A 16,346-nucleotide genomic window follows, 5' to 3' on the forward strand; every position below is an offset into this window, starting at 1 on the left:
ATTAAATAAGCAGAAGCAAAAGCGAACATATATCGGTAGCTCTTATCAACCATCTCTGATGCGTCTTAGCGTACATGACGATCATATGAAAGAAAGAGAGAAAGAGAGAGAAAGAGAGGAAGCACCGGCGAATTGCATTAAGTGCATTCCTCGATGAAAGGCGCCCACTCGTCCGAGCGGTTAGGAAAGAGAGAGAGGCATCCGAAAGAAAAATAATAATTAGAAGGCGCCTCGGACTAAGATACTAACTCGGCACCGTTCTAATGAGGCCAATTAGCACTTGATCCTACTTGGATAACGATCGAGCTACCGATCTAACTACGATCTAACTACGAGCAAACGTGTATTTCTCCTCTCTCGTTATATCATTCCGACGGAACATTTCTTTTTGCTAAAGTGCAATCGCATCACGTGCATCGATTTTTTAAAGCAAAATTTATCGTCGAAATCGTTGCTGCGGATATTCATATTATGGAACGGTCAATTAATTTTACAGCTAACGATTATTATGGCTCTTACACGCAGAGAATTCTATAATACAAATTATACTATAGGACGTTGTAGCCGAGGAACAGATCATTCTGCAGTAATTCACTATCTTTTCATTTAGCACATATGCTACATATATTTTGGGAACTGAAATTCACTTGATTTATTAGTATTCTCAAACGTTAACGATCACGATCAGTCGAGTGTTGAATTTGAGGATTTTCTGTTGCAAAAGGGAGAAACTTTGTTGCAAAATTGGTACATCAATGCGTACTGATAACAAAAATACATCATCACGCTAAGATCATGGTTACTATTACTGAATAAAAGAAGTGACCCGATAATGCATATTCAGGGTACGTAATCGCGCACCGACGCACTCACACACGCGACTGGCATGAGAATTACAGTAGCTCCATTCATTCCTCGTAACTCGATTAAGGGTCGGCCATACAACGCAATCGCTAACTCGTCTCCTGTAATGCTCCGATTTCTTTATTAGACGTTTCACCGTCGATGGCCAAAATCATTTTCGGTTTATCACGTTGACATTGTAAAGATGTCCCAAGACTATCATATATAATATCTCAATAATACATTCCGATGTTAAATTAGAGTCAAAAATCCTAATAAGAAAACATCAAAATCACGAGAATCACGAACAAATAAAGTCAATCTGTGTTTTTGAATAATTTAACTACTCGCGATTATTTGACGATTCATTATTTCTTATTAACTCGTACGATATTAACGGTATTAATTTTTATAATCCAACTGAGATTTTTGCCCTTTGTATTTCCTATTATGCTTATGGTAACAAAATGGCATGATTAGGCTCTGAACTGAAAATAGTTACGAAGGAACGCACGTCACCATCTGTCATTCGACGATGCATTCGACGCTCGTAGAAATAAGAAAGGAAAAATCGCGAGCGTTTCCTCGTGAGATAGGAGAAGGTTCTCTCCTCCACTTGTCGTTGATGCCGACTCGTGTTCGAGACCGGAGTGGCCTCTTGCCGACGAGAATAGCACCCTCGCAAAGCGCGAAGAGGAGACGGATTATAAATAGATCCGACCACCGACGATATCGCGGTCGGACGCATCCGTTGTTACTCCACGGATGGATAACGATTATTGCGATACGCCGATAATCATTCCAATCGACCGGTCGATCGATTCTTCCCATTGGCATTGTTACGCTGAAAAATCAAGCGATTAGGGGAGACCGGATCGAGCTGAGCCAAGGGTCATGCTTGGGCCAAAGGTCACGTTGACTATGCGTTTCGTTCATTTCTAATGCGTTTCTAATGCGACAGAAGCGACAGAAAAGGAATTGCAAAATGTACCTTTTAGAGTACAAATACCCTCTTCTACATCGCAAAAGAAGCATTTTGCGGTTTTCTTTTTATTTGTTTCTGCCGCAATGAGTCACGCATGAATGAAAGGCATGGCCAACATATGATCTTTGGACCAACTCAACCTAGTCTCCCCTAATTACCTCACTTTCCATGAATATCTTCCCTATATTCTAGGAAGAACATTTTGTAATTTTTTCCCCACTGATTGTTTCCTCAATAATAAATATAAAACAAAAGGCATGACCTTTGCGTCAATTTGACCCGGCTTCCCCTCACTTTGTTCGACATGAATGCCTCTCCTATATTCTAAAAGAGACATTTTACGATTTCTTCTCCGGCATTCCTCTCACAAGAAATTTATAAGCGAAACTCATGGCCGACAAATGACACTTGGACCAACTTGACCCCGTTGCATTTGCACACGAAATGATCCTGAGGAGCGACACACATACACAAACATACAGTAACCGATGTTGGACGAGTGGCGCCGGCCGCTCGTTTTATATCTGCTTTTTCGTGGCGCGATGCGACCGGATCGCCGCCGCCGACGACGAGGACGACGAAGACGAAGACAACGACCGGATTGATGTAATTGCGTGACTGACAGCTCGTCCAAAGTGACCGATCGGCTGTCAAGGGGCCCTCCGTCGCGTTCATAACGTATGTACGTGCGCGTATGTAGAAGAAGGCCGGATCCTATGGGACGAGCCACCAGCCACCGGATATTCTCTCACACACGCGGCCACATTGGCGGTAACATTTTCTTACGAGCGCGTTGCAGTCCGCCGCCGCGGCTGCAGCCATCGGAATGGCACTGACCCTGTCGGTCGGTCTCTGTCGGACTGTGAGGCCGATAATTTGCTACTCGCGCTTAACATCGACGACTAATTACGAGACCGACGTCTGCCTTAGCGTGCCATCCTCGCAGTGTTGGCCATTAATCGATTAAAAGGCTATTTTTGCCGCGATATAAATAATCAAAATTAATCAATCAATCCTATATGCAATCACGAATAATTTAATTGATTGATGAAATTAATTACTAATCAGTGTATAATCAATCGGATCTAAATTTGACTAATATAATGCTGGCAGTTCGGGAGAATTTTCTCCCGACCGGAAACTTTCTATGCGTAGAGTGACGTAACAGCCTCATAGAGGGCTCATACTATGAACTCTTTATTTACGCCTAAAATCGTTATTGGAAATTGTTTACATCAAACTGCTACGTTACTCTGTGCATGCGTAGAAAGTTTCCGGTCGGGAGAAAATTCGTCCCAGGACTAATAATTAATTTCGTCGATCAACTAAGCTCGTGATTTTACATATGACAATTGATTAATTTTGACCATTTATTTTTCGATTATTTTAATCAAGTGACATTTTAAATAACGCCCAATCATGCAGCTTCCGCGATTTTTACGTTACACTCGCTCACCGTCATGAAGTACTTGGTGCGTAACCATAAAAAATTGATATGATTTATTCATCCATTAAAAGTATACGCGATGCCCGACCCGAAAGAACTTCGACGAGAGCAACGTCGATCTCGTGGACCGCGACGACCGCTACCACCGTTAGTGTCCATCGTATCTGAAAGTACTGTCGCGTTATCTAGTTAATTAACGAGCCGTGATATTCAGCGGCCATTTCCTAGGCCGCGTTGTTCAAGAATCGTCATGGAACGCGCTCTCCTCTCGCGGCCCGAGCGAGGAAAACGAATCGCAAAGGCGTCACGGCGGAAGATCGATCTGGAATTAATGACGCGTGCATGTACGCGCTACTTCTGCTCGTGCGTGCAGCCGTGTCTTCTAAAGCGACGCCAGCTTCGCTTCCTAGCCGATAACGTGTGAACACATTCGGGAGCTCATTTTTTTGGCTATATACTTCACAGAATTATCGTTCCTATCGCTGCTCCGACTTCTGACTCTTATCGGCGGTTACAAAAAATGTTACGGCCCACAGATTATCGCCCACAATCTGCGTTGAAAAAAAGAGACGCAGTTATCGAGATATGATGTCTCCTTTTGAAAGAATGAAATACGACACGATATAGTCCTTTTTTCTGTTTCAGGGTTTTGGGGCTATCACAGGCAGGGTTATTGTCAAGCTGGTTTAGCAGCCGCGTTATCCAAGGTAGGTCAAAGATATTAAGTCTTTTCACTCGCTTTAAAGGTTTTCAAAGTTACCTAATAAAACGTTACCCTGTGACGTAAATAATATCAAGAAATAGCACAAAATTTGTCGTTTTTTCCCCCACGAGTATAAAAAAAGTTCTGATTTCCTGTAGAAGTTTTGATCCACGAAAAAAGAAGATTTCAACTAGTCATGGTTTGCTGAAAATGTATTTGTTGCTGCGACTAAAAATTCGCTGCAACTAAAACTTTTGCTACTACATTGATTTCATAGCTAAATATCATATACCTATTGGCAGCTATACTTTTGGATATCCATATATTATAATAAAATTTAGCATACAGATTCATGCTGCTGCAGCTAACTTCTTTTTCCGTCTTCACTGAATCAAACTTTGCTCATAAGAAAAGAGAGAACTCGGAACATACTCCAAGTATACACATATTCCGACATCCTGAATTTATGTATAAAGGCCTTCGTTTAGAACTTTCTTTTATCGGTAAAAACGCCTCAAAATGCGTTTATAAGATAATTTCGGAAAGCTTCGAAGTCACACTTAGAGAGACACTTTTATTCACAAAAGAGAGCTAAGAATCAGGATCACGAATCTGATAACACACACACGCGTAACTTGGCGGTGCAAGTGAAAGCACATCGCGCAAATGTAAATACAGTAAACCCCCGTGGAGCGTCTCGGAAGACTTAGAAGGCGACACGAGGGGGATCGGCGAGGGCCGAATATGGCCAGGAATGCGAATTCCTGCCTTACGCACCTCGTCGTTCCGGGCATTCGTATTCGTGCCATGACGCATCCGCGCATAGCGCGGAACCGAACGTCGGGCCTCTCTCGTATCCGATTGTCTTGTCCAAAGCTCGGTTCCTTGTCGACCGACGACGTTGGCCTATAGGCCGGCGCTCGCGCACCTTTTGCTCGCATTTTACCCGAGGCACATCTGCGGGTACGCCTACGGACGTTTGTTGCACCTGTACGATCCTCGCGCGTCGATACCTGCGTCATCCGCGCGGCCGGCGTTGCGATAAATATCGGCGACGATCGAGTCCCGTCGACAAATCGGCAGCCGCCGCAACTTTCACCCGAGCGTAACGATCGTTTCCGCTCAATCGCAAAAATTCCGTGACGATTACGATGATGTTTCCAAGACGCAGCACACACGTCAAAGAGCGTTTGGTATATGATCGCGTGTGATCTTGCGATCGCGAGCTAATCTTCTCTTTACGGTGAGAAATTTCACACGATAGATTCTTTCGTACTACTTCCGATGTAAAGAGTGACGTTATCGGGACGATTGCCCGCCAAAGAAATAGTAGGACAATTCCGCGGATACTCGGCTGGCTGGCTGGCTGGCTGGCTGGCTGGCTGGCTGGTTGGTTATCTCGCCACGGATGTATAATTCAGAATTGCGCGACTATATGGCAGATGTTTAATGCATGTCGCGAATCGTACCCGATTCTCCTAGCTCCGTTTCAGCATTCAATGTTAATACCACGCCTGCGCTCAATTCCGATCGCACCCGCTCGCTTATAAAGTGCATATTGCGAATGTGATAATTTCGGGTATACCTGATTGCTGCCCAGAGATCGACCTTCATTACGATACGGATTGCCAAGTACGAGTTATGTTTCTCTCTCTTTTCAAATTTCTTGGAGTGAAATCTCACTCGAGGAGTGCAGTGATCATTCGAATTCGAATAGTTTTTTCATTAATATAGAACAAATTCTCCGCTCTAAACAGTCGAGTGAATATTTCCCCTCGAAATTGAAATAGGAATCTGATATATCCCACTGTTGCAGAAATATATCCACTCTAATCGATTGAAACATTTGCTTATGCAGTCAGAATCCACTCTAGGCTTCAGTGAAACATTCGCATTTGCGTTTTCGAGTGACAGTATTTCCACTATCACCTCAAGTGGAAATATTGCCATTTTAGATTCGTTTTGTGTTAGATTGCCCTCCAAGAAATTTAGAAAGCTCCATACGCCAACTGCGAGTAAATTCGCATAGGTTTCTTGTTTTTAAGAGTTTTGTCAAATGATAAGTATAATTAGCAATAAGAATAAAAAGCTAATAAGAGTTAATAATAACATTACCGGATATTGGAAACAATAATTTAAATCTCAGCGGAAGGATATAATAATTAATTAGTATATTAAAGCCTTTAAATGACGTTTAACCTTTCGTATACACACTTATTTTTTCAACCTTCGCATGGGGTGGTTGCCACTCATGGCAATTTTCAAACAGCTGTATCTTTTAAAATATTTATGCTAAAATTCTGAATAAATTCATGGATTAACTTTAATGTTTATAGAAAGTATTTACATACTTTTGGTATTAAAATTGAAGAAATTTCATATTAACAAAATTATTGTATTTCGCGATTTAAAAAAAAAAATGAGTTTTTGCAAAAAAATTTGTAACTTTCGTAATTTTTATTATTTTTAAGTAAAAATTAATTAAATTAAATTAATTAAAAATAAATTTTAAGTAAAAATTTAGTATTTTATTGTTGAAATGTTTTTTTAAAGAAAAAAATGAATCATCTCTGGAAAAAGTATATTTACAATTTTATAAATACATACATGTATATACATATATGTATATACATATATTTACATTTGATAAATTTGATAGTTGAGCATACTAATGCATAAATTGAAGATGTATAATAGCGCTGAATTTTAGTTATAGGTGGTAACCACCCAGTATGAATACGAAGGGTTAAATAGAATTTCCTGCCGTCACTGTGATAACTGAAATTATTTAACGACAATCGAAACGGATAAATTTGGTTTCTCGCCCAATAAAGCCGTATTACCATCTAGCTCGCTGTTCTCTCTCTTTCTCTCTCCCTTCTCTCTCTTTTTCTCTTTCTCTCTCATCTCTTTTCGGGAAACAAACACCATTGTACGGCGGTCGGGATGCCGGGGAAGCCTCGCGTGCGCTAAATCCCCTACAGCGTGATTTAGAGGGCCTCTCGACGCCATCGAGCACACGATCGACCATCGATCTTCACCGATGAACCGCCGCTGCTGGTACCAAGCTCTGACTGCGCCTGGTACCACGACTTATCCACCCAACGATCTATATAAGATCGATCGATAGCCGATCGGTATCAATCGATTCGACTTGGCTCTCGGTCCAACTCCCTGCGCGCGCGACCCTCGATTCGACGGTTGAAATATATAAGTCCCCGGTATCTTCTCGTACGTAGCTATTTTTATTCCAGCCGTGCTTTCTCGTGGGGAGAAATCGTCCTGTGTTAAATTCGAGGTAAATCGATTGGCAAGATCTGCCTGATCTATGTTTGCACGAACAATCGGAGAAGATACAAGCACGATTAGGGAGAAAGGTAGATACATCGAGCACAGTGTGTCTTAGAGACTGTTTTATGACTGCTGAATTTTTCATTCCTCCTTACTGCACACGTGCTCTCTCTCTCTCTCTTTCTCTCTTTCTTTCTTTTTCTCTACCGAGCATTTAATTTCACCTATCACTGTGAACTCATCTCATAGGTACAAGAAATTTATTAAAGCTTCTGTCATATCATGATCGGTATAAAGGTTGAATTGAATATTATCGCCGTTTGAATTGAATATTATCATGAATTAGACATTACCCGCATAGAAATGAACGAATCAATACTCAATTATCAATCATCCGTTATCACTTTATTTTTGTTAACTTAAAAGTCCATTTTTCAATAGCAGTTTAAATTTACGTTTAAACTGTATTTCACAAGAATGTGTTTGACGTATTTAAATAGAGTTTAACTTAAATCTAAATTTAAACTATTGAAAAATTAACTTATTGAAAAATCAGTCCTAAGAATTGATAACATAAGTTTATTAACCTGAATCCAAGAATTAACCATTATCTCAAGAATTGCTATCGTTTTTTTCCTTTTCTTCTTTTTTTCTGACATATTGCTGTCAATAAAGAATATGAAAAGTAACGACTTTATCGCGACTTTATCTAATCTGGATGTCGAAACCCTCATAAGTCGAGGCACTCATCGTGGTCGGCGCGGAGATCACGGAGAAAGAAAGAAAGGGGAAGAAAATAGCTCAAAATTTTGTTGAACCGAAAACACTCGTTTATCTCGCACACATTAGCCGCTTCGCGTCTATCACGCGTACACATCGGCGTTCCCCGCTCGTAACACTTTCTTGCTTTGTCAGTGCCTCGCATATCGGCCCTTTCGACCCCATCCCCCCTCCCATTTCTTGCCGAACGACGGTGTACAATTCCCCGACAGCGTTCGAGGGGAATGCTGCACTTAACCGCAGCACACTTATAAGCACGTTTGTGCACGCAGTGCCTGTTGGCTGAAATTTCACCATGTCCCCCTCTCCCCCTTCTCCCCCCGTACGTATCTTAGGCCGCGCGCGCGGTTATATTTCAATCTCAGATGGGACCCCCGTATATACCTCCATCTCGGGGAACTCCTCCTGCCAACCCTTCGCTCGCCTGCAGCAACCCTTTTCGATCGGCGCCAGAACACAACTCGTGCCGGTCGTGTCTCGTGCGGCGGGCCCCGCGGTCCCCCGACCGCTATTGTCTCGGTTGCAAATTTTTCGCGTGTATAAGCACCGGGACCCATCCCTCTCCCTTCCACCCGCCGCTCCACGGGGGGTACACATCGTGTGGACTTACTCTCTTGTCTCCTCTATCCTGCCGGTACGGCGGTTCGCCGGGTTCTCCGCGCGTCACGCGAGCACTCCACGACAAATGCTCGTATTTGCTTACACTACCGTCCGGCTAATCCGTTCAGCAGCGTTCGCTGTAGTGACCGGTAAGACGGAGAAATTGCCCGACGCACGTTTCAACAGATCGATTATGCTACCGTGTCGCCTGTATTTGGGTGACGCGTGAGTTTTCGCCATCGGGGACCCCATCACTCTTTCGTGCGTGACGGTTTCATCTATCCAATTACGAATTATTTCATTAAATATTTAGGAATCAATATTCATCAATATTAATTTAACGAGCCTAGTGACTTAAGGATTATTAAATGCTATTAAGTACTATCATATACTGCTATTATTATCATTACCTGATATCGTACTACCAATCGTAGTAATATCTTTTTTATCTTATTTCAGTTATAACAATAACAATGCCTTATTTCATTTGATTTTAATTATTTAATTATTATTGTGGAAGTGCAACTTGCGCGATTGGCAATATTTTAAGCAATTTGCCTCTGTCATATGCGATGGCGCTCGACGTGTTAATATACACGGCCGCTGCATCTATCCTAATCACTTCCCACGCATAACACGGTAACGCATCGATCATAATCTGCCTCTGACTCGCTCGCATGAGTCATGAACCGAAAGACGACCGAAAGTCGGAGTCGGCTCGACCCCTGATTCATCTTGCGCGACACGTCAAAAAATTCATTCTTCAGGTTCGACCGGCGAAACGGTGGCTTTCCACTCGGTGGAAAGGCACCGAAGAGCACAAATGGATGGCCGCACGCAAAAGTTACGACTGTCGCATTCGGTTGCACCCGCGCATCGCCGAGTGCATCGGGACACCGTTCTGCTGGGCGTGCACGTGACTCGCTCGCACGTTTGACATTGTTTGGCCAACGAGGAGGGTCCATTGTTCCCGTGCGAATCGCGGTTCTCCTCGTCGGCTTGCGACGAGTCACAAATAATAATATTCGCGAGACGACGAACGAGCGAACACGCCGAGAGACGCGTTCAACCTGGCGCCACCCTAAATCGTCTGCGCGTCTTATCGATGCGGCCGACGCCTGACAGCTCGAATGTTAACTTGTTTGCCAAACAAAAAGTACAGAAAAATAGAGTTCCACTCGTTTCGCATATCCCGGCTTTAACGCGGAGAATTTGTCGACGTTGGTTCAGTACGGCATGGAGAAAGAGAAAGGGGACAGAGAGAGAGAGAGAGAGAGAGAGAGAACAAGAGAGGAATGCAGCGGATACGTTTTCGCTGGGTTCTGATAAGCAATCGCGAGTCCATTAGGACCAACGTGCCCGTTGTGCCGGCAGTTGCGTTACGAACGACGACACCGCGTTGTAATTCCACCGGAACCGAGAGTTTACGTCGCTGAGTCGTTACATCCGCATCGGACTCTTCTCGAACAGTTGCGAGGCGAAAAATATCACCTTGTGCAATAAATTATCTCGAATTTTCCAATGGATTTTGCAATAAAAAATCCAAAATTATTACACAACACGATGCACTCTCCGCGTTACGTCGTCGTTGACAATTCAAGAGAATATCGCCATATAATACAGGAGATTGGAGCAGAACCTCGAACAATTTATTCTCTTTATAAAAATATTAACCGAACCTTTCCTAGAAAGAATTTATTCAATTCTATGTAGTAAGTAAACCGAATTTATGCGTTAATTTAAAATTCTTCATTAAAATGCTAAACTTGTTAGGATTCAGGATGTATTTTGAATGAATTTGACACTTATGATGGAACTTTCATAATAGATTCGCGGATATGTGAATTTATGAAATACTTGAAAGTAACAAGTAACATTTATTTAGATGTAGTATATATTTGTATATGTACAGAATGTTCCTTTCAGGACATAAGTACTTTTTTCAGAGTTCCACTATCATCAGAGAAATATTACAATTAAAAAAGACCAAGTCGTTCTATCATTTTTATACAGTCAATCGCAATTAATTGCCTAAAGTGTTTGTCAATCTGCTCCAGTCAATCTGCTGTGCGCTTTATGTCTCGGAAAACGGTTAAACGACAAATATGTTAAGAGAACGTCTCGTGTCGTGGAGCGAACTTTTCACCATGATACCGATATCCAGGGTTATTCGTTCGTCAACAAGTTAATCACCTCGTAGTAAGTATCTATTTCCACCAGTATCTCGTTCAAGCGAAGTCAAAGAGCCGTTATCACGTCGCCGGAAAACGATACGAGGAAAACTCGACATCACCGACGAAGGGAGGGACTCGTCATCGTCATCGTGCACGCGCGTTTTAAATGTGCACATACGCGCGATGTCTCGCCGAAGGAGGAAATGACGAGAGGAGAGGAGAGGAGAGGAGAGACCACGGGCTGAACAACGGGAGAGTTTCAGGTGGCCATTTAAGGCTCGGACATTTCGTTCTGTCACCGTGTTTCGTGTTCAGCGCTGTGCGACTCCGCAAGGAGACCGGCCACCTACGCGCCGGTGGTCCTCTCTCTCTCTCTCTCTTTCTCTCTTGCTCTCTACCTCTCTCTTGCCTTCTCGGCGGTTACATTGTTTTATAAACGGCTGCCGTTTCTTATGATAAGCAGAGTAAAACGAAACTAGACGCGCTTTTACCTTGTCGTCGCTCGCGGCGCGCCACCCTCGCCACCGAGCGACGCTGGCTCGCTCTTCCACCGTCAGCTTCTTCGCCGGCTTCATCGGCCGGTTTTCGCCTTCCGGATGATATAACGAGTCGAGCTGCGGAAAAAATTCTTGCCGAGAATTATGTCGCATTATGCGCTCGGAAAATTCACATTCGCTCGTTCCTTCCCCCGTAATCGCGTCCGCGCCGCGTGTGTCTAGAGTTACGGAAAATAATCGCGCAATTTTACGCCAGGTCAACAATATAAAACAACCGCGACCATAATCTAATAATCCCCGGTAACATTATTCATCGCAATTACGAGATATCGCGTGTCGCGTAGGGTGAGTGTGCCGCGGCCGCATAAAAATGGAATCTCGTGTTACACGCTTTCATCCGCGCTGCGTTCTCCTTCTTTCTCGGCGTACTCGCATTAACGCGTCTGCTCTTCTCTTTCTCTCCCTCTTTCTTTCTGCCTCTTTCCCTTTTCCCACTTAATCCATAGAAATTGCATCTTACTTCCCTGCAACGGCGGATCCTTCGCGTGGGTGAGCACATCCGCGCGTGGGTGCATCTCAAGAGAGTGTAACGACATTGTCACGCGGTTAACTTTGATCCCGGCGACATTTGAACGATACCTTGTCAAGTAAATTAGTAGAGTCTGCTTTTGCGTAAATTTCAAAATCATTTCCTTGTTTCATTGTCTTTAGAACTACTCAATTACATGTATAATTAATTACTATAGAATCGATTTTCCGCTTCACAACAATTTGAATTCTCACTCTCTTCACAAGTGTGTAATTGTGAGTGTTAAGCACATTGAAATAATATAATCTCGGGTGAAAATATGATTGAAATAAATTTCGTTCATACCAACATAATCTTAATATAAAAGAGGCGTTCAATAGGCAATGACTTCGTTTTGACAAGGCGAGCAAGCGCGACTCGATCTGAAAGTATAATCGCGCAAAAGTAGCGAACGTTTCCCGTTCTATCTGTCGTCATCCATATTGCATGATCTTATCGTGGAATGTGCCCGCGCATTCAGGCTCTCTTATGATCATTCATGTAGACCCGTCGATTAATATGTATGCGAAAGACTGTAATCTTTGTTACTCTTCGGCATCGCCGTTAGGTAGGTGCGTGGGAGTTACACCGTTACGATACGTAAACTTATTGGCGGTGCACGGGCGAATGAGATGGTTCGCAGGGTCGCGACCTCGACGCCGAGGACTCCGGTTAATTTTTACCGCGGGAACATAACGCGTCCTTCGATCGTTCCGCGGCTTTCTTACGATTCATACGATTCGTGATGCAAAATTTTTAAAATTATCCACTTTGTATTGAACGAAACTTGCATTAAGATATTCAGTTACTACGGTCTATACTGACTACGGTAAATTATTAGTCGTTACTTGAAGCTTGTGAGATAACCTAACCAGATCGGAATCTGAAGTTAGATCTGAATTGTCTAGTTGAATCACACGATACACTCGTGGTGTCACTTGTAATTGTAATTCAACTGGGAAATTTGCATTTAATTCTAAATTCAAATCTGAATACGCAGAAAAAGAGTTAGTGTCTATTTAAAACTAATATATTCAACTTAACAATCATTTTCATGTGAATTAATAATTAAATGAAGTGTTGGTGGCAAATAATTGCATAAATTCGACAGTAAAGGGATTTTTATGATTGCGCTGCCAATTTGATGGACAGTCAAATATGAGTTATTCTCATGCACACACGCTGGCTGTACAGCAACTTTCGATACACCGCATGGGAATGACAGGCGCAAAGGGTCAACAGTGTTGAGTATGTCGACAATTTCGAGAGCCACTCGAGTTCTCACGTACCGATTCAACGAGGCCTTACATCGCGGACGGTGTGTATGTATGCGCGTGTATGCGCCTTGTGTGAACCTCTCGAGACGGTTTCTCTATCGCGAGGAGAGCGCTTAATAATTCTCTCCCGGGAGAGGTATCCCGTTCCGGAAAACAAACGAAAATAAATGCGATATTCATTCAGTGGCAACGCAAATGGGACTCTCCTGCCTCACGCACTGTGTCACATTTCCGTTCCACAAAGTAGCTCATTCGTTATGTCTGGCCTTTCACGGAGACACGTTGAAACAGTACATCGATTTTTCCACGCCTCCGCTCCCGCGGGGGGAACCGCGCTTGTTCCTCGTGTGTACCAGCGGCTCTGTACCTTTTTGGAGAGAGCGTTCAAGTTGACTGCGAGTTACGACGCGCGTACTCGCATTGTCGGCACTGTCGGCCATCGGGTACACGCCGCTTGTGACGATTAATAATTTTTGCGCGATCACAAAGAAATCCGCCGGGCTGTGCGGTTGTAGTGCCGCGTCCTGCGTGCGTTTAACGCGCCAGACAAATGTCGCCCGACAAAAGCGCGGTTACTTCTATTACGTATCATAAATAATGTATGCTACTGTGTACACGATATGCACGCGCGATTGTCCCCCGGTGCTGTATTTAACATTCACTGCGTCATTTCATTGTCATAACTCGATTCACTTTTTAATTTACGGGTTGTTGTATAATCGCGGAGAGCACGCATCCTTCGTGAAATCAAATTTCCAGTTTCCGCGACTCTACAGTGCTCTCCACCGCAAGTTCTCGCGTACTTCTATCGTACATTTGTCGACTGGCTATTCCCGTAGAGCGAGCTTTTTCTCGTTTTGCACATACGGAGATCGTATCACGTTAATGAGTGTCACTTCGTAAGTGAGAAAGAGAATCCGAGTCAAAATCGCGATTCTCTGCAGGTTTGTCGAACTTGAAAGGTCGATGAAGAATCTCGAAATATTAAGAGTAGTCATAAGTCAGCAAATATCTTAGAATAAAATATTTTAGGATCCATAGGCAAAGATTTATTTTTTGGTTATTAATATAAGTTCACAAGTAAACCTAAAAGTTACATTCCAATTTCTTTCTAATTTGGTACAAATGTAGAAGTACAAAAAATATGGTTTAAATATTTATTGTACTTCTATATTTGTGCCAAATTAGAAAAAAATCGGAGTCTACCTTTTGGGTTAGATGTTTACTTGTCAGTAAACTACTTCAGTTTACTGACTTCAGTTTTCTGTACTGAGTAAGTTACTTCACTCAAGTAGCGTGCTACGAAAATACTAGGATATTTCTTTGTTCCCGGTAAGTTCGTTAAACGGCCGTTAAGAAAATCATTTCGTATAATAAATGATCTCGCATACCTTGAAATATATGATGCACCGTTGTCCACGTCCCGGTGTGCTGCGCCCGACATCCTGGCTTCCGGCGTCCAGCATCCTGGCTCGCGGCTCTGCTCCGTCGTGACACTGACACTCGCGCAGATTTCATCCGAGATAGACGTATTAATATAAACGCGATGCCGACGAGAGTACGATTAAATGTTTTAATGATCGATAATGACGATAATGTCTCTGGATTAACGCGCCGATACACGTGCTTCGTGTGCGCGGCTCGCCGACTCGGAACGTAATGACTTGAGCATAGAGACGTACGAGACGCGCGAAAATGTCAAAACAATGGGCAAAAAGGCTACGTCATCGACCGTCGTCGGCTGGCGTCGAGAGATGTCAACACAGCCGAAAGATGACAATAAACATCTCCCGAATATTCCGCGAGACCTGTCTTGAATTTGCCCACGTCTTCTTTTCACTTGTATTCAAAGACTCACTGTATGCCGAATCCTATTGTATGTCGAGTCTGAATTTAAATCTCTATTGATTTTTCTGTCGATCATTATTGCTGTGCGGATGTTATCTCTGTTTTTGCAATTCCTAGTTTCTCACTCCTTTGAATCGCCCATTACTACTGTAATGTTCAATCCCGGTGAAAAATCATAACAAACAGATTATAAAAGATTATAAAAGAAAGCCTTTATCGCGAAGACCACCATGATTGGTCGTACATTTAACATGCGCGGCTACGTGCAAACGCGTGCGGCGAACGTGCGGCTTGCACATACGTATATATGTAGCGAGCCACATGATTTATCGCATCTCGAACGCGCGCACGAGCCCTCCCCTATCAGCGGTATTATCTTATAAATTAAAAAGAGAAAAAATTAGACTTTCGTGGGTGCGTCCGTTTCCTGGTTGCGAGTCGCCCGAGGCACTGAAAATCATACGAGATCGTTGGTCGTTCCTTTTGCTTTGTGCGAGGGGTATTTTATCTTCAAAAAGAAAAGAAGAAAAAAAATACATGAAAACAATCGACGCGAAAACGAGTAATCATATTGCAAGGAATACATTAGGGTTTAGTTTTATAAATGACCACAAAACCGGAACATTTTGGAGAATCGAAAAAAAAATTATAATTTTGATCCCACGAAAGCAGCATGTCAAAGAATCACGTTCTGCCAAAGTTTTTCATCCGCCGAATCCAATTTTGTTTCCAAAAAATCGCCATCGGGAAGACGTTGAAGTAGCGCAAAAAATTCAAGTGTGTTAGCAATATTCTCTCATGTTGAGAAGAAAAGAAAAGAGACTTACGATTACTTTTCTGTTTGTTTCAGGATGGCGAAAGAGTCTTCATAGGCGCACCAGGTAGCTGGTACTGGCAAGGTGAGAATCTTCATTCTCAAAATTATTGTTCGTGAGTTGACGTCTGCGTGCCCATCAGGGCGAACGTCAATCGACCGAAAAATCTTTCGTTCAAGCCGCCATTATGATGTGTACATTATTTTTCTTTTTTTTCTCTCTTTCTCACGGTTAAAATTACGTAATCCATGGCGTGACGCGACTGAACGAGAGCGGAACAAGGACGGATGTTGATTAGCGATTAGAGTGTGCGATTGCGCTGGATTTTACGGAGTAATTTAGTGGGGAATTTCCCTAACAAATTGCAGGTCAGATATACTCGATCGCCACCGACATAAGGTTGAAGTTCGTGGCGTCGATGTTGTTCATCTCCGAAGCCGAAGCACCAGGTACCGCGTATACACACGCAGGCGCCCCCGTATTTTATTAAAAAACGCCTCCCACCCGCCCCCCCCCCC

General features: G+C 43.1%; 1 protein-coding gene across 2 annotated transcripts in view; it reads left to right on the forward strand.

The window, feature by feature from the left end:
• Positions 1 to 16,346, forward strand: part of LOC116845611 (integrin alpha-PS2) — a 75,539-nt gene that overhangs the window by 48,382 nt on the left and 10,811 nt on the right. Inside the window, exons 5-7 of one of the 2 annotated variants that reach the window (XM_032818514.1) lie at positions 3,921 to 3,982; positions 15,864 to 15,912; positions 16,197 to 16,277. In XM_032818514.1, coding sequence (XP_032674405.1) covers positions 3,921 to 3,982; positions 15,864 to 15,912; positions 16,197 to 16,277 — 192 coding nt within the window. The remainder of the gene's footprint in view (positions 1 to 3,920; positions 3,983 to 15,863; positions 15,913 to 16,196; positions 16,278 to 16,346) is intronic. The other variant, XM_032818515.1, reaches the window with a different exon arrangement.

The sequence above is a fragment of the Odontomachus brunneus genome, unplaced genomic scaffold, assembly GCF_010583005.1.
Source record: "Odontomachus brunneus isolate Ranch 3 - 2012 unplaced genomic scaffold, Obru_v1 Obru_scaffold_054, whole genome shotgun sequence".
NCBI lineage: Eukaryota > Metazoa > Arthropoda > Insecta > Hymenoptera > Formicidae > Odontomachus > Odontomachus brunneus.